Source organism: Moschus berezovskii, chromosome 15, assembly GCF_049115385.1.
Source record: "Moschus berezovskii isolate FMDL1 chromosome 15, NW_MosBer_1.0, whole genome shotgun sequence".
NCBI lineage: Eukaryota > Metazoa > Chordata > Mammalia > Artiodactyla > Moschidae > Moschus > Moschus berezovskii.
In genome coordinates this window covers 41887530-41913461 of record NC_142474.1, presented here as the reverse complement: position 1 = coordinate 41913461, position 25932 = coordinate 41887530, and the positions used below count along the sequence as shown (strand labels likewise).

General features: G+C 53.4%; 1 protein-coding gene across 3 annotated transcripts; it reads left to right on the top strand.

Annotated features, from left to right (window-relative positions):
* The first annotated feature begins 434 nt into the window (after nt 1-434).
* ENTPD6 (ectonucleoside triphosphate diphosphohydrolase 6) lies at nt 435-23340 on the top strand. 3 transcript variants are annotated; one of them, XM_088844015.1, is made up of 15 exons: nt 435-614; nt 1919-2009; nt 4605-4928; nt 6470-6546; nt 7806-7949; nt 8847-8922; nt 9578-9613; nt 10288-10376; nt 11176-11255; nt 11990-12054; nt 13399-13500; nt 15625-15765; nt 16565-16621; nt 17509-17621; nt 18726-23340. In XM_088844015.1, exons 3-15 carry the CDS (start codon nt 4637-4639, stop codon nt 18753-18755), a joined length of 1302 nt encoding a protein of 433 aa, XP_088700141.1. In that variant the 5' UTR covers nt 435-614; nt 1919-2009; nt 4605-4636; the 3' UTR covers nt 18756-23340. The 3 variants fall into 3 exon arrangements, with proteins under 3 accessions (XP_088700141.1, XP_088700142.1, XP_055287019.2); XM_055431044.2 differs by lacking the exon at nt 18726-23340 and adding an exon at nt 17714-17963 and having other exon boundaries at nt 436-614; XM_088844016.1 differs by lacking the exons at nt 13399-13500; nt 18726-23340 and adding an exon at nt 17714-17963.
* The last annotated feature ends 2592 nt before the right edge of the window (nt 23341-25932 follow it).

The following is a 25932-nucleotide window of genomic DNA, read 5'->3' as shown; positions in this document are numbered from 1 at the left end:
ACTGCCCTGCCCAGGAGCAGGGAACCCGGGCCGCTTCCAGGAAGAGACAAGAACATGGGGTTCAGGAATAGGAGAGCCTTGGTGGCACTGCTTGGTCTGTCGTGGTGACATTTTCTACTGTGAATTACCTTAAGGGAAAAGAGGGGCTTTAGACGTCGGGGGGGGGGGAATCCCGAGAAAAATCAAAACTTCCACAGCTAGTCAAGGTTGTGAGACTGCAGAGCAGACTCCAGCCAAGCACGACACAGGCCTGCTCCGCCATACCGCGGAGGAAAGCCAGCAGCTGGAGTCATACAACCGAGACCCCACAATCCAGGACTATATCGGCCCTGACCATGGCGCCTGCGCACTGAGGCGCCCCGCCCCCCGCCGCCCCGCTGCGCCTGCGCACTGGGCCGCCCCGCCCCCCGTCGCCACCCTGCGCCTGCGCACTGGGCTGACACGGGGCACACGTGGGCGGGGCCGAGGCTCCCGGGTCCACTACCCGCGGACCCGGGGGGTGGAGGCCACGCTGACACCGAAGGGGCAGGACCGCGGGGAAGCGGCTTCGGAAGCCTGCGAGCTCCCCGGGGACCGGCACTCCGCTCCGCGGGTGGGGCGCAGGGCGCTGAAGGGTAAGCGGCGGGTCCCGCTGCCCCCGGGGTGCGGATGCACGTGCGCCGCCCACCCCGGGCACTGTGCGCTTCGCCCCGGGGGACGGGGCCGATCTGGGGGCCCCGGGGCGCAGACCCGGCCCCCGGCAACTCCCATAGCCTGGAGGTGGCCCCAGGGTCGCTGGCACCCCGGGCTTCGCTGATGTCTGGGGGGCGCAGTCTGTGTTCTGGCACGGAGGTGGACAAGACCGCCCGGGTGTCTACCCCGGGGAGCCCGGAGCCTGCCGCCTCATTCATTAAGCCGGCGTCGCAGACGCGCTCCCAGCCCGGGCGCAGAAGACCCGACAGGGGCCTGATCAGCAAGGGAGGAAAGCCCGTTGACACCTACTAGGAGGATTCGTGTTTGGTTATGCGCTTTAATTTTTGGATAGGTTTTCAGTGTCTGCGGCAGTCGTTTGCGCGCACGATCCTTTGGGGGACTTTACCCTTGAAGAAACTGGCCTACAGATCTAAATCGGATAGAGCTCGTATTTTGCGAGCCGACCTGCCCGTCCCCAGCTCCTAGAAAGCTTGCCTGGGGGATGGTGTGAGACATCACTGTTGCTGCTCCACACCGAAACTCTCCTCTCTGACCCAGGACAGGGGAACGCAGCCCCACCCCACTCCCGTAGCCAACTGGGAACCAGGTTAACTCAGCCAAACCTCTGTTTGCCTTTGTGCAACTAGATCCTGCCGCACCACCAGCCGAGTCCTCATTCCCCACTGCCTTGCCTTAACAGCGTTGTTCTAGACTCTCCTTTAAAGAGCAAAACTGAACGAAAATTGTTTTCTTTGGTGATCCTCTGAGGTGTTGGTAGTGTCACCGAAATGTGACCCGCCCCTTCTGCAGCTGTCCTAGCTCTGGACAAGCCCCTTACCCCAAGGAATGAAACTAGCTTTTAGGCTTGGGCCTCAGGGACATGGATGTTTCTGGCTCGGGCCCCCACAGAGTTATGTTCTGTTTGACCTCTGTTTATGCCACCCTGAACTTGGTATGTAACTTGAATGATTGTGCTCAGTCATGTCTGACCCTTTGCGACCCCATGGCCTGCAGCCCACCAGGCACCTCTGTCCATGTGTTTTTTCCAGGCAAAAACACTGGAGTAGGTTGCCATTTCCTCCTCCAGAGGATCTTCCCCCCCAGAGATCATCAAACCCCCATCTCCTGCATTGGTGGGTGGATTCTTTACCACTGAGCCACTTGGGAGGCCCCCTGTAATTTTAATGATTATGTGTATGTAATTTCACATGTTTTCTGGTCATCTGAAGTAGTCTTGTATTCACAGGGACAGGGAAGTGATGAATGAAGCACATTTGATTTGGATTCAGAAGCCTGAAACTCCTCGGCCTTGCCGTGTGCCAACTGTGTGATCCCAGGCAAGTCCGTTTACAGACATTCCTGGACATTGGTCCTGTTGTATGGAAGTCAGTCATCGTGTGGTATATAGGTGCCCACACTGTGGGCTCTGGTGACAGGATATATTTATAGAGTGTTTAAAGTGGTGTTTTTTTAATGGGTAGACAAATTTAATTAAGAGCAGCCTTTGCCTCAAAATGTAATATTCTACCTGTTAACCTGATTATGTGTATTATGGCTCTCAGACTAACATAGGACATGATGAAATTTGCTCGTAAACATAAAACAGTAAAATTTGCTCATAAACAATAAAACAGTGAGCTCAGTAAGTTAATTATCCCTAGGACATGCTCTCTGCACACAGAGAAAAGCAATTTCTGGACCTAGCCTGACCGCGTAGGGACAAGAAAGCTCCCCTGCCCAACCTGAAGGAGGAACTGGTGATGGAAGCATCATATCTACTCAAGAAAGACCAGGAAGTTCTCCACCTTCCCACTTTTCCTTTGATTAGAAAACTGTAGCCCAGTAAGTTCTCAGGGCATGGCATTTCTCGCCCACCCGCTTATAAGCTTCACAAGTTGCATTCTAATAAATCCCTTCTTATCTTTAAAAAAAAAACTGATTAAGGATTCTATAAAACACTTTCAGAGTTGTAAGATGTTAGTTTTGCTTTTGTGTCCTTGCTAACTGTCCTTGGAAATAGCTGCTTTAGAGCTTTCTCTATAAGTACTTTTTTTCAGAGATCACTTAGCCATAGGAAACTTTGGGTTACTGTAACCTAAAAACAGGAAGCCTCTGGAAGGGCCTGTTCCTGGGTGGAGCTGGCTGCCCGGGGATGGCTGCTCAAGCACTAACCCCAAACCTGGCATCTCTCACAAGGCTCAGTTCTGTGTCCAACTGAAGCCCTGCCATCATTTCAAACTCCACATGTGGAAAACCTGGTAACTGCCATCTCCTGCCCAAACATTCCCATCCTAGATGGCCATCACCTGGGTCCTGAAGCATCCTCCATGCTTCCCGGTGAATTGCTGCATCATCAGCTAGCCTTCTTCACCTGCAGGTGTTGGCTGAGCTGCTGCTGGTTTCTGGCCTTGTGTCGTGGTCGGGAAATCAGGATGAGTGGGCTGGTCCCTGCTTGCAGAGAGGCCCCTTAAGTCACCAGAGGGCAGGGAGGCACAAAGGAACCGCAACTTGCTTGAGAGGGAGGGGAGAGTACCAAGGAGCCTGGAACCCAGCTGCAGAAGCTCAGGGAGGGGCTGTGCTGTTTCTCCATCACCAGGCCTCCAGGCAGCCCCTGCCCCCTGCAGGGGCACAGGGGCCCCTAAGGTTTGGGCCGTGCTCCAGGGGCTGCGGGCATCCAGGTGTGGCTGAAGGACGAGATCCCCTACTGTTCTGTCTGTCCTCCCCCAGACAGCCTGGGGGTGTCATGAGTCCACCCAAAACTGCCCCCTGCTGTCAAGGCCTGGCCTCCACTCCCCTTCCCTGGCAAGTGCAGTCACGCTGTTCTCCAGCCCTCCTCCCCCACAGTCTTTTGTGTCCCGAGCACCGAGCCCCACTACTTACAGGTGAGACCAGCTTCCCCACCAGGGGCTTGCCAACAGGCACACATCCTGCTTCCCACCCAGCCAGCACTGCTGTCTTCCCTCCCCTGGGGTGTCCACTCCACCTCCCACAACTGACAGTGAAGGTGGACAAATGGTGGACGTCCCTGAGGACAGGGGGAGCCCAGACAACCAGGCGCCTCCCTTCTCTGAGGCTCTGGTTCCCGCCTGGTGCCTCCAGTGAGCAAAGGCCTCCATTTTGAGGTGCGCTGAACCAAAAATAGTGGGGCCAAATCAATTTATTTTGTCAGGGGCTTTGAAAGTACATGGGCGTGATTTCCTTCTCGGCAGGAACGTGCAGGTGAATGAAAGGGGGTATCTGCTATGAAATTCCCAGAACGAGCTGTTTATCTGATCTTGTATGGCTCTGCAGTCCCCAAGGGACCAGAGTTTAAACCTTTGGAAAGTAAATTACCAACGTGGGAGGAAAAGTGAAACTGGGGGGCATAAACTGGGTACATGTCTGTTCCCTATATGAAAGGTCCAGGGACACCATGTACACTTGGCTTTTAAAATAGAACCAAGTCTAGAGCCGTCTGCCTGGACCAGCCCCTGGAGGGCACCATGGGGCTGGAGGCTGTGGCCCTGGTCAGCACCAGCAGGAGCAACGGTCTTGGACAGGTTGTCTAGTCTCTACAAATCTCAGTTCCTCTTCTGTTCCATGGGGATTCCACCTTCCAGAATCATTCTGAGAAGCAAATGAAGCTTCTGATTCCACAGGAAAAATGCAGATCTGTGGGGCGGGGGGGGGGGGGGTTGGGGGGATTAATATTTATTATAATTTATTTGGCTGCACCAGGTCTTGGTTGTGGCATGTGGGATCTAGTCCCCTGACCAGGGATCGAACCTGGGCCCCCCACATTGGGAGGGCAGTCTTAGCCACTGGACCATGAGGGAAGTCCCTGTGGAAGGAATTGTGGTTGAACAGATTTTGTCCCTGAACACAGGAATTTCTCACTGGCCCTGGAACTTCACAGCCTAATGTGTTTTTCCTGCCCCTCTTCCTCCCACCAGCTGCTCTAGTACCATCTTCCGCACACGAGGAAATGAGAAAAATACCAAACAATGGGAACCTGAGGATGACGAAGGTGGTGTACCCGCTGGGGCTGTTTGTGTGCCTGTTCATCTACATCGCCTACATCAAGTGGCACTGGGCCTCCGCCACCCAAGCCTTTCTTGGCATCCCGGAGGCGGCCACGGGGGCCCGGAGGGGCCAGCAGGCCCACAGTCCCCCAGGGCCGGCCGCCCATGAACCTGAGGTCTCCTACGGCATCATGTTTGACGCGGGCAGCACCGGCACCCGTGTGCACGTCTTCCAGTTCAGCCGGCATCCTGGAGGTACTGAACAGAAAGCCCTGACCACACCCCCTGCACTCCATCTCACAGCAGAGCATGGGCCCTTGGGGTGGACAGGACCTCCTGCCTGGGACTCCCTGGGAAGCTTGTCGACGGGGCTGGTTCTCAGGAGTCCCCGATGTCCTTGCTCACGCTGGTGTCTGGTGACCAGCTAAGGGCAGCTGAGATCTCAGAGGGTGTGGGGTGTCCTGTCCCCTCCCAGCATCTCCGGTGGGTTGGGTGGCTGGGACCATGACTTAGGCCAGAAGTCACATGGGATGAGTTCAAGGCAGCTGTTAGCTCCAGGTTCAGGCCAGTGGGAGCCACGAGTTCAGGAAAGTCAGGTACATGAGCAAAGACACGGAGCTGCCCACTGGGGCTAGGCAGCGACAGGGTGCCCGATGGCCATAGCCTCAGTGAAAGCGGAACTGTGGCCATCGCCCATGGGCCTGCTTCCCAGGTGGGGCTGGGGAGGGATGAGAGTGGAGCTGGGCGTCTTCACCCCTTGGCTTCTCCCATGGGGAGACCCCCAGTGTTGCCCAGTTCCGCCCCCCACCCCTTGGGGAGTCAGTTCCCATATCTGGGGTCCATCTTCTCTGCTTCGGTGCTGACCCTTCTGCGTGTTTAGCTGAGCTGGAGGTACTGGGCGCCTTCAGGAGGCCCCTCCAAGGCTCTTGTGGCACATTTTCCCACTTTTCGTCTGCTTTATTTTTAAACTTGTTAACAGTAGTTAAATGTTTATATGCTGGACTTTGCCTACCTCCAGAACTGACTTGAAGCTAAGTTTAAGGCAACACGTGTCAGCGGATAACCCTTTAGTAGCCATGTGCCGGTGTGGTTTCTTTGGAGAGATGTCCTTACAAAAAGTTTGTCCCTGACCTTCCTTGTGTCTGTATTTTGACAACATTGCTCTGCCTCGGCATGCCTGGGAATACTCTCCCCTGGTGTAAGCACGTGAGCCCAGGCCCCGAATAATTTAAGACACTGAATTTTTAAAAAAGAAGAATGAAATATTCTTTAGAACCTGTAATGTGTCCATGCTAGAATCAAGAAAATTATTTTACATTTCTAGTTTAAAATCCTTTGCCCTGCTCCTCTGCTTGTTGAATCAACAAGAATATACTGTGTTAAACTTTAACCACTTTAAATGGATAGGTTTTTTGTATGTAAATTATACCTCGGAAAAGTTGACTTGGGGGGTTCCGTGGCAGTCCAGTGGTTGAGCATGCATTGGACTCCATGCTTTCAATTCAGGGGACAGGGGTTCAATCCCTGGTTGGGAACTCAGATCCCACATGCCTCATAGTGTGGCCTAAGTGAGTAAATAAGGTTCATTTTTTTTTAAGAGGAAAAGTTCTAGCTGAAACATTAAGTATAATATTCCTCATTTAGCCAGACTAAAGAGGCAATGTTTAGACAAGAAACAGTCAAGGTCTGTTTTCAGATGTCTGCCTTAAAAGTGTGGCTCATCATAGTTGTAGAGATTCCTGTATTTGTGTTTATAGTCACACTTGTACCTTGTATAAAATATGATTTTCCCTTAGAAACTCCCACCTTGACCCATGAAACCTTCAAAGCACTGAAGCCAGGTCTTTCTGCTTATGCTGATGACGTTGAAAAGGTAACAGTTTTCTCTCATGTCTCTTTGCTCATCGAGTTTGTCTTCTGTGGCCTTATTCAAGTGACTCCCTTCCTCTTGGGTGCAGTGTGGTCCTCCCAGGGCAGCATCTCTGCTGTGCTGACCTGGGATGCCCCACAGCATAGGGGGTCTATGGAGGACACTGGTACCCACGGGAGGCCCTCCCATATATACGCCACACCATATACACTGCACATGTGTATACAACCACATACATATCACACACACACACACCATATACACACACCACACATGTGTACATACATGCACACAGCGACACCACACATACATCACACCATATATACAGCCACACCCACCATACATATATACACATACACACAACCACACACCACCCCACACGTGTATATACACAGACATATACACACATACACACACATACACAACCACACACTACCCCACACGCGTATATACACAGACACACACACAACCACACACCACCCCACATGTGTATATACACAGACATATACACACATACACACACATATACACAACCACACTACTCCACACATGTATGCACACACCACACATTTTTACATACACGCACACAGCACCATACATACATCACACCATGTATACAGCCACACATATCATACATATACACACAACCACACACCACCCCACACGTGTATACATATAGTATATACACACACCACACATGTATACATACATGCATACAACACCATACATATACCACATCATATATACAGCCACACACACCATACATATACACACATACACACCACCACACACCACCACACACGTGTATGTACACAGACACACACACACACACAACGGTTCCTGGTCCAGTCACATACACACACACACACACACGGGCCCTGGTCCAGTCACGCATGCACACGCACACACACACACGGGCCCTGGTCCAGTGTGTGGCACTCAGCAGGTGCAGGCGAATCTTTGGTGTCGTTCTGTGGGTTTTAGGGCCTTAAGGGACCCTAGAATTCTCTCATGGTGTGCCGAGGCCCTGCAGCTCACCTGACATTGCCCGAGGTGCCTGGGCTGGGCATGTAGAACCCCAGTCCACTCCACTGCCACAGGTCCACCCCATGCCCCTGCCAGCACCAGTTGAGTCACTGTTCCTGCCAATTTGTAAAATCAGGAAAAAAATACATTTACAGATGTATAAAACCTAAAGGGTGGGGAGCAACGGTGACCACACTGTGGGTGGACCAACCCTGCTTTACCTACCACGTCCACAGAGCACCCTGGGGATCCAGGAGCTACTGGACGTGGCCAAACAGGACATCCCCTTTGACTTCTGGAAGGCCACCCCCTTGGTCCTCAAGGCCACAGCTGGTCTGCGCCTCTTGCCAGGAGAAAAGGCTCAGAAGTTGCTGCGGAAGGTGAGTGCCTCCATTTCCCCTAAGGGTTGGCTGATGATAACTGAGACCGTGGTGTATCCGTCCACGTCCGGGGAGGCCCCTGGAGAAGGTCTCACAGGAAGGAAACATGTCAACATGTTCGCTGTGTCACCTTAGGTGGAGGGCTTGTGGATGAATGATGCTTTCTTCCTCAAGATGTTTAAAGCCATTCATGTTTTCTAGAATGAACCTGTTTTATAAAAAGAACAAATTTGTGTGAAAAATAATATGTTTGAAGGGCTCCCTTCCATCCAAAGACTTGCTGTGTGTCTGAGGCAGTGGGACCTGAATTCTTAACATTTCGGCTCAAGCTGGTCACCCTCACAGGAAGCACAGGTCCCTCTCTTGGTCTGACACTCAGACGGGACAGCTCAGGAGGCCGTTGGCCTGTGCTCAGGCGCTACACCTCCTGAAGGTGGCCCTGGAGCCTGTCTTTGACAGGTGCTTGTAGGAGTCTTAACCATCAGGAATCAGGGAAAGTGTTCTCAGCAAAATGGTCCTGCTTCGAGCTGTTTCTGCACCTGTCAGCTGCTAAATGACGTTGTTGCAGGCCTGTCAAGGTCCCTTTATAGAAACTAGCTTCATGCGCTCAGGTCAGATTGTGGGACACAGGTGCAGACATACTGATGTTTCTGTGTATCTTATTATGGCTAAAACATGAAGAAGGAGCCACAGCCAAATGCAGCTGCTCCTGGCCTCTGCCTCCCCTGTGCTAGGCCATCCCCTGGGCACGTGCCCACCAGTCTGCATGGGGGCCCAGGGCTGGGATCTGCCCCATGGGGCTTCCCGCCCCTCCTGTCCTGTCCTAACGCGGGGCAGTGACTGGGGACTAGGAGCTTATATTCTTAAGGTTAAAGATGCATCTCTCTTTACATTTAGGTGAAAGATGTGTTTGAGGCGTCGCCGTTCCTCGTGGGGGACGACTGTGTTTCCATCATGAACGGGACTGACGAAGGTAATTACCGAAAGTGCCGCGAGGCCATCCCTCAAAGCAGGCTGCATGCAGCACTGCCGTCAGCATCTCACTGGAGCCTTCCCTGGCCAGAGGCACAGACACCGAAGTGACAGCCCTGCCCCACCCACCGTCCACAGTCTGACCGTCTCAGAGCCTCCTTCTTGGGGCCAGTGTTAGATTCTCCTCGTGACTGGCTGCCAGCCTGGCACAGATCACAGTCCTGAAAACAAATCCTCTCTTCTAAGAAATTTAGAGAGAATCCCTAGTTGCTGTGTGAGTATATTGCTGTTGCCTTAATTCCAAAAGCATCGCTTAATAAGGTTCCTTACCAGACCCGACTCTAAATGTGACCTTAAGAGTTTGTGTGGGTGGAAGGAAAGAGAACATTTGGTTCTCATCCCTCCTCTTCTGAAAAGAGGCAGTCGATAAAGAGTGGGAGCGCAGAATGGGACATTTGGCCAAGCATTCCGGCTTTTAGTGTGGTGTCTTCTAGAGCAGTCTGCCAGAAGTTGCTGTTGGCTCTGAGTGACACTCGTTCTCGTAGCCGATCCAGAGGCTGAGAGTAGTGGGGAAGTGGTCCCCTCATGCCCCTGAAATCCGAAAGTCGCCATGAGCCCCCGGTGATTCAGATGCCCTTTGTGACCCTGTCCTGCAGGTGTTTCCGCGTGGATCACTGTGAACTTCTTAACAGGTGGGTTCCCTTCATCACAGAGCCCACTGTTCACAGACCCTGGTCTTGAGAGCAGGAACCTCATTTCTGCTCTTTAAAATAACCCCCCAGGGTTTTGTAGTGTTACTGACCCCAGCATGGGGCGGGCCCCGAGTTTGTGGATGCAGGTACTGGGGGTGGTTGTGGGCCTGCGGCAGCACCATCCCCATTCCTGAGAGAAGCCCTGAGTCACCCCAGTCAATGTCGAACGTGAGGCAAGTGCCGATCGCCTTATAATTGAAGTCCTGCTGGAGGAAGACCAGGGACCAAGAACATAGGTCCTTGGAAACAGGAGTCATTTTTCTCAGATGACTCTCCGGATGTGGGTTTTTGTCCCTCTGTTGTAATTATGGACAAGCCCAGCATGTCTGACACTGGACGAGACAGAAGTTGCCTGTAGGCTCTGCCACCCAGGAGTGGAGAGCTGTGCCGTGGGGAGGTCCAGAGCCCAGGTGAAAGCTCAGATGAAGGCCCCGCCAGGCAGCTGCCCTTCGTGCTCTCCCCCAAACATATGGAGATTTTTAAGTGGCTGCAGCCTCTGTTGTCTTGTTCTTCTTTCCATGGAAGGGCCTAGCTTCTGACCCCCCCCCCGCCTTTTTTTTCTGTTCTGTTTATTAACTGTCATTGCCATATGGATTTTACTTCCGGTGCTACAGGCAGCCTGAAGACCCCCGGGAGGGGCAGCGTGGGCATGCTGGACCTAGGCGGGGGGTCGACCCAGATCACCTTCCTCCCAAGACTCGAGGTAACCAGCCCCCACCCCCAAGGCCGCCTGTCCTGTAGGGGAGCCGCAGCCCCCGGAGGCCCATGAGCTCAGCTTCCCTCCTGAGGATCATCACACACAGTGAATCCTGCTTAGTTTGATTTTAACTCTGCCTAGAAAAAAAACCTAGGGATTTGCTCTTTGCTGGGGTGATAAACTATCAGCAGATGCTACCTGGAACGCTTTGGGCAGAGAGCATGGGGTGGGTTCCTCCCTGCCCCCCAAGGGCTTCCAGGGAGGGGCCATCAGTCTGACTCACATGGGACAGGGTCACAGTCCTTTTAAGGATGGACACTTCTCCAGTTAAGATTGCATGGTGTTTTTAAAAAGTACTTTCCTCATCCACCACTTTTTAATTTTTTTTTTTTTTTAGTTTTAATGGAAGAGCCTTAAGTATACTCAAAACTGTTCTGGTTGGACCATACTTCTCAGAATGGATAAATATTACTCAAAAAGAGGGGAGACATGGGACTTCCCTAGCAGTCCAGTGGTTAAGACTCCACGCTTCCACTGCAGGGGATTAGGGTTCCATCCCTGGTCAGGGAGCTGAGATCCCACGTACCATGCAGCGCACCCCTGCCCCCCAACCCCCCCCCAAAAAAAGGAAAAATCCAAGTGCTTCATTGCTTGGTCTAAGCTATTTCTTGGCTTGTGATTTGATGAAAAGCTAATTGAATACATCTGTGCGTATCCCTGCTCTTTCAAATGAATCGAGGGAGGTGGGGGACGGTTTTCTAGAAAGGCCAGCAAGAAAGGAGCATTCATCCTGTGTTCTTCCCAGGGCACCCTTCAAACCTCGCCACCCAGCTTCCTCACATCCCTCCAGGTGTTTAACAGGACCTACAGGCTCTACTCCTACAGGTGCGTCCTCAGGACTGAGGGTGGACAGGGGCTCAGCTCACTACTGCAGGTCTCCCCTGGGGAGCAGCCAGAGTGCTGTCCACGGACTCAGTCCCCAGACCCTGCCGTGGACCCCCCTGCGGCCTCCCCCACCCCCTGCCCTCCCCTCCCCCTGTGGCCTCCCCCTCCCCCTGCCCTCCCCCTCCTCCTGCGCTCCCCTCCCCCTGCCCTGCCCTCCCCGCCCCCTGTGCTCCCCCTCCCCCTGCGCTCCCCTCCCCCTGCACTCCCCTCCCCGTGCCCTCCCCTCCCCCTGCTGCCTCCCCTTCCCCCCCTCCTCCCTGTTCCTCCTTTTAAAATTCACCTGCACTATTTCTTCTTTTGTATGTATTCTGTTCTGCTTCGGAAGAGGCTTTTGGGGAAGTGGGGAAGAGCCTGTGGATTGTTCAGGGGTTTTCTGGGTCATCTTCTTGCCACTGGCACCTTGAGTAGCTTCTTTCCATGAGGCCTGTCGGCACCATGAAGGTGGAGGCCTTCCTGTCACTCTCCACAGTGTCCACAGCTCCTGGTTGAGCTCCGCCAAGGAAGGGTCTTGGCTTGTTGAGCCGAGGAGCTCCTGGGAGAAGCAGGAGGCTGCTGCCCCGCCCAGCCCCGGCCCCCCCGCCCCCTTGGGTCCAGTGGACACGCCCACTGGAGGTGTACAAGGTGGCACCTGGGCCTCCGGGCGGCCTCTCCTCACCAGGGCATTCTCTCCACAGCTACCTGGGGCTTGGCTTGATGTCAGCAAGACTGGCGGTCCTGGGAGGTGAGGAGGGGAAGCCTGGTGAGTGGGGTGCAGTGTCCAGAGCCCTTCTGGCCAGCAGGATTTGAGAGCCTCGGAGAGTGTGCCCGTAGACCTTGTTGGGGGCCCATGAGGACCTCCCCAGTTACTTTTTAAAGAAAGATGGCTAGTGAAGTGGTTTCTGAATCACTAAGGGAGAGCGTCTTAGGATCCTAAGAAACAGGCTCCATCAGCACCAGCTTGTTTATAAGGATTTACCGTGGGGCGGCTCCCGAGAACATGCCCTGCGTTCTCCCGCACTGGAGGGAACTTGGAATGGACTTGACCTTCCTCAAGGTGTGGCGTTTGGGGACAAAGCCTTTGTCTGCTCCCAGGCCCTCTCCATGTCGTCCCATCCTGATGCCCTTGGCTCAGACAAGCCAGCAGGCGCTTGAGCTCCTGGGATATTCAGGGAACCGTGTACCCAAGGTGGACCAGGGCCCTGCCCTGAGGCCACCTCATCCTGTTCCCCCAGAGGCTTTGGTCAGACGTGCACAAGCCCACGCGTGTTCCCTTGGAATCCTCTTCCACACACGTCCCGCTTCAGCTCCTTTATTTCAGATCCTGCCGTTTAAACTTCTGTGTCCCCTTTGCTGCAAACCAAAACCGTGTCCATGTCTCATAAACACCTGCAGCCTCATTCTGGTCTAGAAAACATCCGTTAGTCAGCGGAGGACGGCAGGCACCCGCTCTCCCGTCTGCACGAGCCTCAGGGTCCTGTCCCTCCTGCACCACCCACCTTCAGAGCAGCAGGGGAGCCATGTTTCTCCCCAGAGTGTGATGGCAGCTCCTGCCTCGTGAGCTGTCGTCACTCAGCAGACCACACACCAGACTGAGCAGTTGCAGACAACAGTCTTTTTTATCTCCTGCCTTCACAGGCAGTGGCACCCCTGCTGGGGTCCCTGGGGTCCCATGGGAGCTGTTCCGCTGGTTCGGGAGGACCCAAACCAGAATCAGCCAAGGACGGGGGCGTGCTCAGTGGGAGGCCAGCAGGTGTGTCCCTGAGGGCTGGGGCCCTGGAGGCCAGCCACCACCCTTCCTCTGCCGGTTGTGGGCCCAGTGGCACAGGTTCCTGGTGAGCAGGCACCCGCCATGGGTCCTGGCCCCACCCCCCACTCCATCACCTGGAACCTCGAAGCCTCTCCTTGGTGGTGAGCTGGGAGTGGCTCTGCTGGGGTTTCTGCCCCACTGCCACTGACCTGGGGCGCTCCCAGAGGTCCAGCCTCACAGCAGGAAGGAAGCGTGTTCCCTTGACCCTCTGAGGCCCTCAGTGCCGTGGGCCACCCTCCGTGGGACTTGTCTTGGCTCCGCCACGGCCAGTGCTCTTCACCTCCTCTCTTCTTTCAGCTGAGGATGGACAGGAGCTGGTCAGCCCTTGTCTGTCTGCTGGTTTCAGAGGAGAGTGGGCGCATGCTGAAGTGACGTACAGGATTGCAGGACAGGAGGCAGGTATGGCATGGAGGCGGGCAGCTCGGGAGGATTGACGGCAGCCCCTTAGCCCCGAGCACCTGAGAGAAGCAGGGGGCCTGTCCAGCCTCCTTCACAGACTGGCCTGTACTTGCCCGTGAGATAAGACTCAGCTCTGGAGCTCCTGCCTCCTGCAGGCTCCCTGCATGGGCCTCCCTGCCTGCCGCCAGATGCTCCTCCAGAGGCCAGGTTTCCTAGCAGGCCTCCAGTGAGAAAGGGCCTGGACGTGCCCCGGCCTCAGGCTGACAGCCAGGCCCAGCTGTGGACCATGCCACCCCGGCCCGTGCTCCAGCAAGGATGGGAGAGGTCAAGGAGTCCCCGACCTGTCTCACCCACAGCGCCCCATTGCTCTGTGCTCTGAGTTTCTTCTGAAAGGGTTACTGAGATACCGTGTCCAACCTGGACATGCCACTGATGGAACTGTTTCCACAGACAGCACTTCTGACCTCAAATGTGGGATATTCCCCTCACCATCCAGCTTTCTGCCACCAGTGCGTATCCTGCAATTCAGCTCAGTTCTGACACTGACTTACAGAGTCAGGGCAGACCCCTCAGGTTGAGCCCCCCTCCTCAGACACCCCTTGCAAGTGCTGGGCCCCCGTTCCTCTGACCGACCTGTTACAAATCAGGGGTTCCCACAACCTGTCCTCAAATCCAGTAATTTGCTGGGAGGGATCACAGAACTCTGGGAAACACGTTCCTGTCGCTGCTGCTACTGCTAAGTCACATCAGTCATGTCCGACTCTGTGCGACCCCATAGATGGCAGCCCAGCAGGCTCCCCCGTCCCTGGGATTCTCCAGGCAAGAACACTGGAGTGGGTTGCCATTTCCTTCTCCATTCCTGTCGCTGGTTCCTTCTAAAGGACACAAATGGGAGAGAGGCACAAGGCAGGCATGTGGGGAGGGTGCCTGGAGCCCCCCGCCTAAGGGTACTCCCACACACACACACACACGTCTCCAACCCAGAAGTTCTCTGAGCCCCTTCATGAAGGCATGTTATGAGGATTCTTGCAGAGGGACTGATCAACTCAGTGGTGGGTGGTGACTGACTCAGTCCCCAGCCCTCTGCCTATGCCCTCCAGAGGGCGCTGAACATCCCAGTCCTCTAACCACCAGCCCCCATCCTGAAGCCCTCAAGTGGTCCCACTGGGAGTCACCTCATTCGCACAAAATTAGGGCTTATTGAGAATAACAGGACACCCCTCTCACCCTCACCACTCAGGGCCTTACAAGTCTTTACAAGCTCTGTGTCAGGGACCAAGGACAGAGAGCAAATTCCTATTTTTTCTTATCCGGCAATAAACAGGAGACTGGGAAGCGGGGTCATGGTTTAAGGGCAAGCAGGGAAGGCCTCATGGCACGAAGAGACAAGATGTGACAAGCTGGGCAATGAGCTCCAAGCTGAGGGGGCAGCTCACCAAAGGTCCTGAGCTGGCTGCTGCATTAAGGATCAAGGAGGAGGCAGTGCGAGGGTCAGAGCAGGGAGAAGGCAGGGGGATAAGAGGAGGAGGAGATGTGAGGGTCAGAGCAGGGAGAGGGCAGGGAAATAAGATCCAAAGGGTGAGGGGAAGGCTTCAGGGGCCATGGGGAAGCCGGACGCAGCTGCCGTCAGACGTGGAGCAGGGCTGGGACAAGATCAGAAATGGGTCTGGGCATGGGCTGTGGGCCATCCACGTCCACTAACTCAGTATGTGTTTGTCACACTTCTGAGAGAGTGTCACGACCAGTCTCCTGAGCTTGGCAAGCTGCCTCTGAGCCTCAGCCCCCTCCTCTGTGACAGGAGGGGGTGCAGGCCCCACCCAGGTGGCTGGTGAGATGGGTGCGACGCTGCACACTCGAGCTGGGCCCCAGGCAGGCGGGGCGAGCATTGGGACCCACTGGGCTGCGTCAGGGCAGCACCAGGAGCCCAGCCTGAGGCTGCTGGCCTTCAGGACCAGGGCCACCCTCCGGCCACCTTTGTGCTCGCGGTTTCTCCCCTTGACCTGGCCGCAGCGCATGGCCCCTGAAAGGTTGCTGGTGAGCACCCCCAGGTCGTGGCCACCTCGGGCCGCGTGGTCAGGCGCCCAGAGCCCCCTGACTGCTGAGTCTGCTTTCCCTTCGCCCCAGCGGGGAGCCTCTACCAGCTGTGCGCCCGCCGAGTGTCCGAGATCCTCCGAAACAAAGTGCACAGGACGGCGGAAGTGAAGGATGTGGAGTTCTATGCCTTTTCCTACTATTACGACCTTGCCGCAAACGTGGGCCTCATAGGTGAGGGTGGGGCCGGGTTGCTATGTGGGGGCCTGGGCTGCGGGACCTCGGGCAGGGGGCCCGCCAGTCATATCAGGGTGGTGGGAGGGCAGAGACTTGTCGTGAGTGGAGAGTACCAGGCCCCTCTTTTATAAATAATCCAGTTCTCTGAGCCGCTTCGCGCAGGAAGGCTTCCTGGCTATTGGTTCATTCTCCTCTCACCTGTTGTAATTCTCAAACCCTCAGCTGCTGGCACCCACTCCTCAGACCACCCTCAGGAGCTTATGTGTGTCACCCTGACCCCTTCCTGACCCACGAGTGCCATCAGGGCAGAAGACGGCATTTGGAGTCTGGGACCGGTGCTTGTCAGACCCGCTAGAAAGTCTCGAGAGGGTCATGAGGTCACTTCACTGGGTCAGGACTGGAAATGTCTTTTGATGAGATAGATTAAGGGTGTCAGAACATTGTCCATGGCGAGGATGAAGCATTAGTGTGCATAGAAAATCTCCCTGGAGAGACAGAGGCCATCAGGTTGTCTATGCTGTCGGGTCTTACGTGGACAATAGCCAGCAGGACGAGGCTGGGATAGGGGAAGGTAAACCCTCACCTGGGCCCAGGTCCCTCTGGGGCATCCTAGCAGCTGCCCTGCCTGCAGGCTCCCCTCAGCTGGAGCCAGGGCACTTCGTCCTTATTCTCTGATGCCTAGACATGCAGCCGTCCACCTCTGGACCTCTCCCCCAGGATGTGTGGGCCCCAGAGCCTCAGTGCCATCTCTGCTCTGCAGCTCTGGTGCCATTGGGGTGCTTGGTGTCATCCACAGATGCAGAGAAGGGAGGCAGCCTTGTCGTTGAGGACTTTGAGATAGCGGCCAAGTATGGTGAGTGGCCTGGAGGCAGGATGCCATCCCAGGCTTGAGGCAGGCCCTGTTCCCGGAATCTCTCTTCAGCTCCTGCCTGTCGCCCAGACAAGCCTTCAGGGGTGTAAGCGTGTGAGGGGCCACCAAGCTGGACCCCAGCCCGCCACACCCTGTGTGGCCTGAGCGGTGGGGGTGAGGGTTTTAGTCCTGGGGTGAGGTGTGGACTCCTCTGATTTCACTTATTCTGACTCTTGTTTGGCTAGGGTAACCTCAAGCCCCCAAAGTGTCCCACCAGATTCACAGTTGCCAGGACCCCTGCACAGCAGAGCCCAGAGAGGGGGACCAAGACCTGTTCCCCTGGGGTGTGGCCGGGGCAGGTTGCCCACCCTTTCCTCCTCACTCCTCTCCAGCAGGCATGCAAGCCGCTTGTAGCAGTTCCACCCTGAGCTCCTTTGCCAGTTGCAGGTCCAAGGAGTTAAACTCTGTATTTCTCCATTGAAAGACCTCCTTCCCCTCCTCCTGCCCCCAGAAAGGCTTCTATTCCATCGTTCTCACTTCTGGGTTTGTCTCCTGGACACCAGCGGGAGAAGGCTCTGAGCAGAGGCTGTGGGTAGTTTGTCTGTCCTCCTCGTGAAGAGGGGTGGGTTCCTCTCTCTCACCAGCTTTGAGGGCATTTCCAGTCCTCAGGAGGCTGGGTTCCCCACACAGGAGAGGTGGCTGGGGTCACCGGGAGGAGACACAGCCAGAGTGGGTGGTGGACCCTGGGTTGACCTCAAGTCCCTGCCAGTGCTGGGCTCTGACCAGCAGGGAGGCCCTGGGCAGCACAGGGCCTTGGGGGTGGTGCCCTGCGTGGGTGGAGCTGGGTGCCCTGGGCCTGTGCCCCCAACCAGGAGCCGTGTCCCCCACAGTGTGCCGGACAGCGGAAACCCGGCCGCCCCCCAGCCCCTTCCTGTGCCTGGACCTCACCTACGTCAGCTTGCTGCTCCAGGAGCTCGGCTTCCCGGGGGACAAAGTGCTGAAGGTAGGGACCCTGTGGTGCCCTCTCCCTGCCCCTCAGGAGCACGTGCCCACCTTCCCCACACACGTGCTCCTCTCCCCACTTGTCTCTTCAAGCTGACCCGGAAGATCGACAACGTGGAGACCAGCTGGGCTCTGGGTGCCACTTTTCATTACATCGACTCCCTGAGCAGACACAAGAGCCCCGCCTTGTAGCCACTGAGTTGCCGGCCATCCCCGCGGAAGTGCAGGCTCTGCAAGAGCAGGCCCCTTTGGGACCCCCAACTTGTGGGATGGGGGCCACGGCGCTAGCCGGGACCCTCCTCCCCACGGCCGCACACACCAGCCCCTGGGTGCGCTGGAACGCAGCCCAGGTTTTGGCTCCAGGTGGACAGTGTCCAGACAGAGCAGGGGGTGCAGGCTGAGGCCAGGGCAGCCCTGCTGCCATCCACACTGTCCCATCTCAGGCCTGGGTTGACTGTGATATGCATCCTATGACAGGAGTCTTGTTCTGTGCTGCTCTCCAGCGGGTGCCCCCCAGGCCAGTGGGCCTGGCATCCCCGAGGGTGTGGACTGTGACGTCATCCAGAAGCCACGGCCTCAGGGGACTCAGGCTCAGCTGCCAGGTTGGCACTGAGCATGGGGAGGGGGCTGGAGGGGATGCCTCTCCATGGCCCACATGCCCGGGCTCCTCGAGGGGTCTGAATGTGAATGTGCGCTGCTGTGAAGAGTGTGTGTGTGTCTCTTTGTGATGTCTGTGTGGTGCCAAGTGCTCACACAGAAGCTGTGTCCTGAGCCGTGTGTGTGTATGTGTGTGTGTGAATGTGAGTGTGCGCTGCTGTGAAGAGTCCGTGTGCGTCTGTGTGGTGCCAAGTGCTCACACAGAAGCTGTGTCCTGAGCCCACTGGATGTATCGCTGCCTGAGCCGTTGGCCACCAAGCAGTGTCCACCCGGCCACAGCCCCAGATCCACCCTCTGGTGGCCCAGCCCCCACGGACTCACGGGGTGCTGGCCGAGCTGGGTGCAGGGCTCTGTGGGCCCCAGGCCCACAGCTGCTCCTGTGGTGAATGTACAGTTCTCAAAATAAGCTGAACCTCATGTGTTCCAGTTAAAATAAATTGTTTTCCAGGGTTTCTGCTCCTCTGATTCCTCTTGGTGAGCATCAGCACTGTTCCTCCACCCCAGCACCCACAATGGGCACCTGATGTTCCCGTTGCCTGAAGTTGAAACAAAAATCTGCCCCCGTGGGTGATGCATGATGGTAGGATTAAAGTCCTGTCAGTGCCTCTTGGGGAGACAGCAGCAGCAGGACACACAGAGGGCCCGCTGGGCACTCCTGGTGTCCCCTGTCCGGGGTGGGCCTGTGGAGGTCCAGGCTTTTCTGGGGTCCAGCAGAGCAGAGCCCCCTCTGGACTGTGACATCTGTGGGCTCATCATCTTCAGGGCCGAGTGGTCTGGAGCAGGCACTGACCTCCAGCTGCAATGTGTCTTGTGAGGATCTGGTTTTAATCAAGGACCAGCAGAAAGGGGGTCACAGCCCAGACAAAGACCAGTCAGACCCCTCCGAGGGCTGCAGGGATCCAGAGTGGCGTGACTGCTGCATCAGCCACGTGTCAGGCCTGCAGGGAAGGGTCCCTGACCTCTGAGTGGGCGGGAGCAGGAGAGACAGGTGTGAAACCTGAGAAGACCTGAGCCTGCAGGACAGACACGGGGAGTCTGCACCCTCCCCCGGGGGCCTGACTAGGCGGGGGGGTCACCACATCCCCAACTCCAGAGGGCTGGGGGCAGGCCATCAGGACACAGACGCTGAAGGCCGGAGCCAACTGCCCTCTGCCCAGTGGGTTCCCTGAAGTGTCAACCTTGAGGTGGGGGACAGAGGTCTGCATATGGACACGGCAGGAAAAGACATCGGGGAGATGCTCTCCCCAGACAAAAGCCACCTCAGGACTGAAGCCTGAGGATCTGCTTGACAAGGAAATGAAAACCGGCTCCCCTGATCCTGCATCCCCACCTTGGCGGGCCTCCCAGCCCCTTCCTTCCACGATAGCTAGCAGCTTAACTACTGTGCAGACTCCGGAGGCCAGGGATCAAAAATGCATGAAGGCCAAAGTGAAAATTGATTTGGTCCATTTATAGGTTGGTGATCTCACGTCTGAAAAAGTAAACAACTGGACATCTCCCAAGAGAGTCCCAAATAAGTCATGGAACATTTTTGAGCTGAGCAGACTATGCAAGTCATTCACCGTCTTTGTGATAAAAAAGCAGGCTCTTGTTTTTTCAAAAATAGCCACACAATGCACATACCAGCACGTCGTGGGTGATGCACACAGGTAAGAGGTTCCCACCCACATGTCCTGCCCCATGGGTCCCATACCCACCTTCCCGCGCTCACTCAGAGTACCACCCCGTCTGCATGACAGGACCCCGTGGCATCCGACTTGCACTCCCACACACGTGCGTGAACCAGCCTGACATTGCAGACCCAATGGCAGCAACATGCAAATGTGCTTTGTTTTAGGGTGCTTCTCAGAAGCGTATTTTAATAAGGAGTTTAAAATCTTAAGTTGCTCCTTAAATTGAATGGTGGTGGAGAAGCTTGGATTGACAGAAATTAGAAAAAAATGGAATTAAGCTGAATCTTTCTCCCTAACATGAAATGTACCCTCTAAATACTCAGAATCATTCAACTTACTTCCCCTTCATCCTCACAGGGTTAAACATCAAGAAAATAGGAAATATGCCTTGAGCTCTGTGGTCTTAGGTGGCTCACTGAGGGGTTGACCTCTGGGGTCGGGTTCTGAGAGGCTGTTGTGTGGAGTTAGGAATCTATCTTCCTCACCCTCCTGAAGAGCCAGGATGAGTCTTGAGAGAGAGAAACAGAGTGGTTGAAGGGCAGCCTTGCCAATCCAGAGAACTCAAGTGACAAGCACCTGTGAAGATCAGGGCCCTGTTGGGAGCCAAGCCTTTTGAGAAGCTACACTTTCTCCAGAAGACAGTTCTGAGAACCCCTAGAAGGGCTCTGGGAAGGACTTCACTCAAAATGCTCCCAAGGGCTTCCCTACTGCTCTTTCCCCACCTCACGTAGGAACGGGTTCCCCAGCCAAGACAGTTTTGAACTGTTCTTTTCCTAATTGATGTTCAGTTGACGTATAACTGGATTAGCTTCCCTCTGCGACATAATGTATATGTCATGGGATGATCATAGTAAGTCTAGTTAACATACATAACATACATAAGTCTAGTTAACATAACAGTCACCATACACAGTTACAGAATACTTTTTCTTGTGATACCTACCCCCTTCAGTTCAGTCGCTCAGTCGTGTCCAACTCTGCGACCCCATGAATGGCAGCACATCAGGCCTCCCTGTCCATCACCAACTCCCAGAAGTTCACCCAAACTCACGTCCATCGAGTCGGTGATGCCATCCAGCCATCTCATTCTCTGTCATCCCCTTCTCCTCCTGCCCCCAATTCCTCCCATTATCAGGGTCTTTTCCAGTGAGTCAACTCTTCGTATGAGGTTGCCAAAGTATTGGAATTTCAGCCTCAGCATCAGTCCTTCCAATGAACACCCAGGACTAGTCTCCTTTAGGATAGATTGGTTGGATCTCCTTGTAGTCCAAGGGACTCTCAAGAGTCTTCTCCAGCACCACAGTTCAAAAGCATCAATTCTTCGGCACTCAGCTTTCTTAGCAGCTTTCAAACAAGCAATGCAGAATTGTTAACTATGGTCACCATTCTGTATACTACATCCCCAGGACTTTTATAACTGGAAATCTACCTTCTGATCTGTTTCATGCCCCCCACCACTCCCCACCTCTGGAAACCAGCAGTCTGATGTCTGTTTTGATGACTTCTGTTTTTTAGATTCCACGTGTGTGGATACCTCAGTTGGTAAAGAATCTGCCTGTAATGCAAGAGACCCCGGTTCGATTCCTGGGTCAGGAATATCCCTGGAGAAGGGATAGGCTACGCACTCCAGTATTCTTGGGCTTCCTTTGGGGCTCAGCTGGTAAACAATTGGCCTGTAATGCGGGAGACCTGGATTTGATCCCTGTGTTGGGAAGATCCCCTGGAGAAGGGAAAGGCTACCCACTCCAGTATTCTGGCCTGAAGAATTCTATGGACTGTATAGTCCATGGGGTCGCAAAGAGTCAGACACAGCTGAGCGACCTTCATTTTGTGTGATCATACAGTACTTGTCTTTCTCTGTCTGACTTATTTCACTTATCATAATGTCCTTTAGGTTCATCCATGTTGAAAATGGCAAGATTTAATTCTTTCTTATGGCTGAGTCATATTCCATTACATACATAAACCACATCTTTATCCATTCATCTGTTGATGGACATCGGGTTGCTTTCATATCTTGAATATTGTAAATAATGCTGCTGTGAATGTCAGGGTGCATGTATCTTTTCTAATTAATGATTTCATTTCCTTTGGATATAGTCCCCGAAGTGGAATTGCTGCATCATATGGTAGTTCTATTTTTCTTAAAAGGAAACTCCATGTTATTTTCCATGGTGAATGCACCAATTTATATTCCCACCCACAGGGCCCAGAAGTTTCCCTTGTCCACATCCTCGCCAATACTTAACTCTTGGCTTTTGATGATAGCCTTTCTGACAAGTGTGAGATGATATCTCATTGTAGTTTTTATTTGCATTTTCCTGATGGTGAGTGATATTGAGCATCTTTTTCTATGTCTTTTAGCTGTCTGTATCTCTTCTTTGGCAAAATGTCTATTCAGATCCTCTGCCCATTTTAATCAGATTGCTTGGGTTTTTGCTATTGAGCTATATGAATTCTTTATATAATTTGGATATTAGCCCTTTATCAGATATATGATTTGTAAATACTTCCTTCCCTTCAGTAGGCTGCCATTTTGTTTTGTGGATGGTTTGCTTTGCTCTGTAGGGCAAGAACATTTTAAACTGTGACTATTTTGCCAAATTTCCCAACACTGGCAGTCAGGTGCCAGCTTCCTGAGCCCTCACCAACACAGCTCTGGCCAGGCTGTTTGCTCTGCCGTTGTGGCAGGTAAAAATGATAACTGATGATTTTCCGTTCCGTTCAGTCGCTCAGTCGTGTCTGACTCTTTGCGACCCCGTGGACTATAGCCTACCAGGCTTCTCCGTGCATGGGATTCTCCAGGCAAGAATACTGAAGTGGGTTACCATTTCTTTCTCCAGGGGATCTTCCCGACCCAGGGATCGAACCCGGGTCTCCCACATTGGAGGCAGACGCTTTAACCTCTGAGCCACCAGGGAAGCCTGATTTTACTAGGCACCAATCTAATTCATCTTGTATTGAAAGAATGGGTTAGCATAAGAACGGCCATCTTAGAGGCCGGAAAAACCATTTTTACTGAGTACGTGACTTGAGGGAAGAAGAACTAGATAAAACCTGGGAGACAAGTTAATCTTAAGTACCAGGAAGACAAGTTAATCTTAAGTACCAAGAATGTGGGCGGCTGCAACACTGAAAATTAGGTAAACGGGTCTGATAAGTTTATCTCGTTAAGATACCAGGATAGAGATATGCACAGCTCTGTGTGTGTGTGTGTGTGTGAAAAATTACTGTGAGTTAGGTAATTTAGAAATATCATGATTTGAAAATGCTATATAACCCCTTGGCTCTGAGTGCTCGGGGTCCTTGTTGAAACCCGCTGCATTGGGCAGACACTTGGACCCCAGCTAGCTGGAAATAAACCTCGCTGTGTGTCTTGCATTATCATGAGTGTCCTCTGTTCCTTTGAGGGAAGGGCGACTCCGGACCCTAACAGTATGTGTATGTCTAGGAGTATTTCCTTTTCTGTGAAACATTTCTTCATGTCCCTTGGCAATTTTTCTCTAAGATTATGGTCATTTTCTTGCTGATTGTTAGGAAACTTTTATATATCAAGGAAATTAGCTATTGTGACAGAATATATTGCAGATTCCCCCCATTTTATCGGTATTACTACATCTTTACAGTATTTTGCAATACACAATTTTACTAGCTTAGTGTATTCAGATGAATCCTTTCTCTCTCTTTGTGGCCATACTGCACAGCTTGTAGGGCCTTGGTTCCTTGACCAGGGATTGAACCCAGGCCCTGGCAGTGAAAGCACCAAGTCAACCACTGGACCGCCAGGGAATTCCCTCAATTTGTCTAATTTATGACAGTTTTTGTACAATTTATCTTACTTGTTGAATTCTGGGTTTTGTGTCATCATTAGAAAGGGTCCCCCACTGAGAGAGTTTTAAAAGTTAACAGAACAGTTTTTTTAAGATATAGTTTTCATTTTTACATTACTTTTGTAAAAAGTAATGCACATGCGTTTGAATCAAGGAAAACAAATCACTGTTTTGGGGTGGATTTGATTTTTAGAACAATTTCATAATCATTGGAAAGCAAATGGATAATACCATTTTGGGGATAAAATCAAGGGTGGCAATAAAGTCATGAGGAGATTCCCTAAAGGAATTTTCAAAAAGTGTCCAGAATCATCACAGGTCAGTAACATAAACACCGCATCTCCCAAGGTAAGCACTGTGAGAAGCCACACTTGGGTGTGCAATTTCTGCTAAAGCTGTTTTTAAATGCCTTGTTTGGAGACCATGAACTGTGAAGAGGGTTCATCCTCATAGAGGAAACTGTTTTCTACCACTCCACTCGCCCCTCGATCTGTTGTCAGCGCCTCACACTGAAACCAGACGTGTGGGATTTTTTCCACCAGGCAGTTCTCTGAGCCCAGCTGGGTGTCCTGCAATTCAACTCCATCTGACACCATCCACCCGGAGACGGCACCAGACCCCACAGGTAAGGGCTCAGTCCTACATGACCGCCCACCCTTCAGAGGCCCTTCTCGAGTCCAGGTACTTGGGATCGGACCTGTGCTTCCAATCGACCAGCTCTAAGTCAGAGGTCCCGGCAATGCCCTGCCTCAGATTCTGTAACTCGCTAGATAGGCTTACAGAATTCAGGAGAACAGTTTACTTCTTATTGCCAGTTCATCACATAGGATACAAACTAACAGGCAGATGGAAGGGACAGGAGGGGAGGGCGTGGGGCAGGGTGTGGAGCACCCACACTCCCCGGGCACACCACCCTCCTGGCACCTCATCACCCTGGGAGCTCTCCGAACCCTGTACTCTGCAGACTTTTATGGAGGCCTCATTATATAGGTTTGGTTGACTAAGTCACTGATTTCCAGCCCTCATCCCCACCCCAGAGGTTGGGCCTAAAAGAGGCAGACTCCTTGAGCACTCTAATCACTTGGTTGGTTGCCCCAGCAACCAGCCACCACCCCAGTGGTTACCTGGAGGCTTGCCAAAAATCACCTCATTAACCCAAGTTGAAGTATGATTGAAGGGGCTAACAGGACTGAGGATAAGAGACCAAATACAACAGAAGATGCTCCCGCTGCTCTTAGGCTTATGAATTCCCCAGAGTTTGGGTACCTGTAAGCCAGGAACAGGACGAAGACCAAACATATATTTTGTTGTATAAATCATGACATCACAGTCCTGGAAAGAGGGACTTAGATGGGAGGGGTCCAACAGCCCTGTCTTCAATACTGTAAGGGTTGGGACTTCCCTGGTGGTTCAGTGGTTAGGACTCCATGCTTTCATTGCCCAGGGCGCAAGTTCAATACCTGGGCAGGGAACTAGCAGCTGGCAAGCCAAATGGCACAGTCTAAAAAAAGTAAATAAAACAACCTGAAAGGTTTATCAGAGCTTGGCCCCGCCTGCATGGCTCCATAGGCCAGAATTCAGACTTGCAGAGAAGCTTGTAATGGGGAAAGATGTCCTGAAAGAAGATAGCTCTTGATTCAAGGGTCAGCATTCAAGGGTACCCGAACAGGGCTCCCTGCTGGGGGGTGAGGGTCAGCATCGGTTGCCTCCCTGGCTGCTTCATACTTCCCACTTCCTTGGATTCACCTTGAAAATTATGTTGGCCAGATAAGCAAACCACATGCTGCATCCCTCAGTTCTGAGTTACAATAACAACCATGGCCTGTGTTGATAAAGGGCTTACTGGGTGTCAGGCATGGAGCCAACAGTCCATCATGCAGCTCAGAGGCTGGGATGTCAGTGACAGGAGATGAAGGGGGTCCCTTGCACCCAAGTCTGCAGGCTTCCAAACCCCCAACTGGTGTGCCTCCCAAGTTAAGAGTGTCTCCAGGTGAATTTTTCATCACATCAGGCCTTGCATGTAGCTATTTATCAAAAGTGGGTTTCCCTGCTGGAGAATCAATCATTATGATACTCATGGGCATGGAATATTTAGAAAAAGAAAGAAGAGAAATTTTTAAAAATTAGCTCCAGGACTTCCTTGGTGGCCCAG

What these genes read in the sequence shown, in the direction of transcription:
- ENTPD6 (XM_055431044.2), top strand. Translation starts at nt 4,637, where the DNA reads ATGAGAAAAATACCAAACAATGGGAACCTGAGGATGACGAAGGTGGTG. An exon ending in CTCAGAAGTTGCTGCGGAAG is followed by an intron (nt 7,950 to 8,846) that starts GTGAGTGCCTCC and finishes CTTTACATTTAG; the next exon opens with GTGAAAGATGTGTTTGAGGC. An exon ending in CATGAACGGGACTGACGAAG is followed by an intron (nt 8,923 to 9,577) that starts GTAATTACCGAA and finishes CCTGTCCTGCAG; the next exon opens with GTGTTTCCGCGTGGATCACT.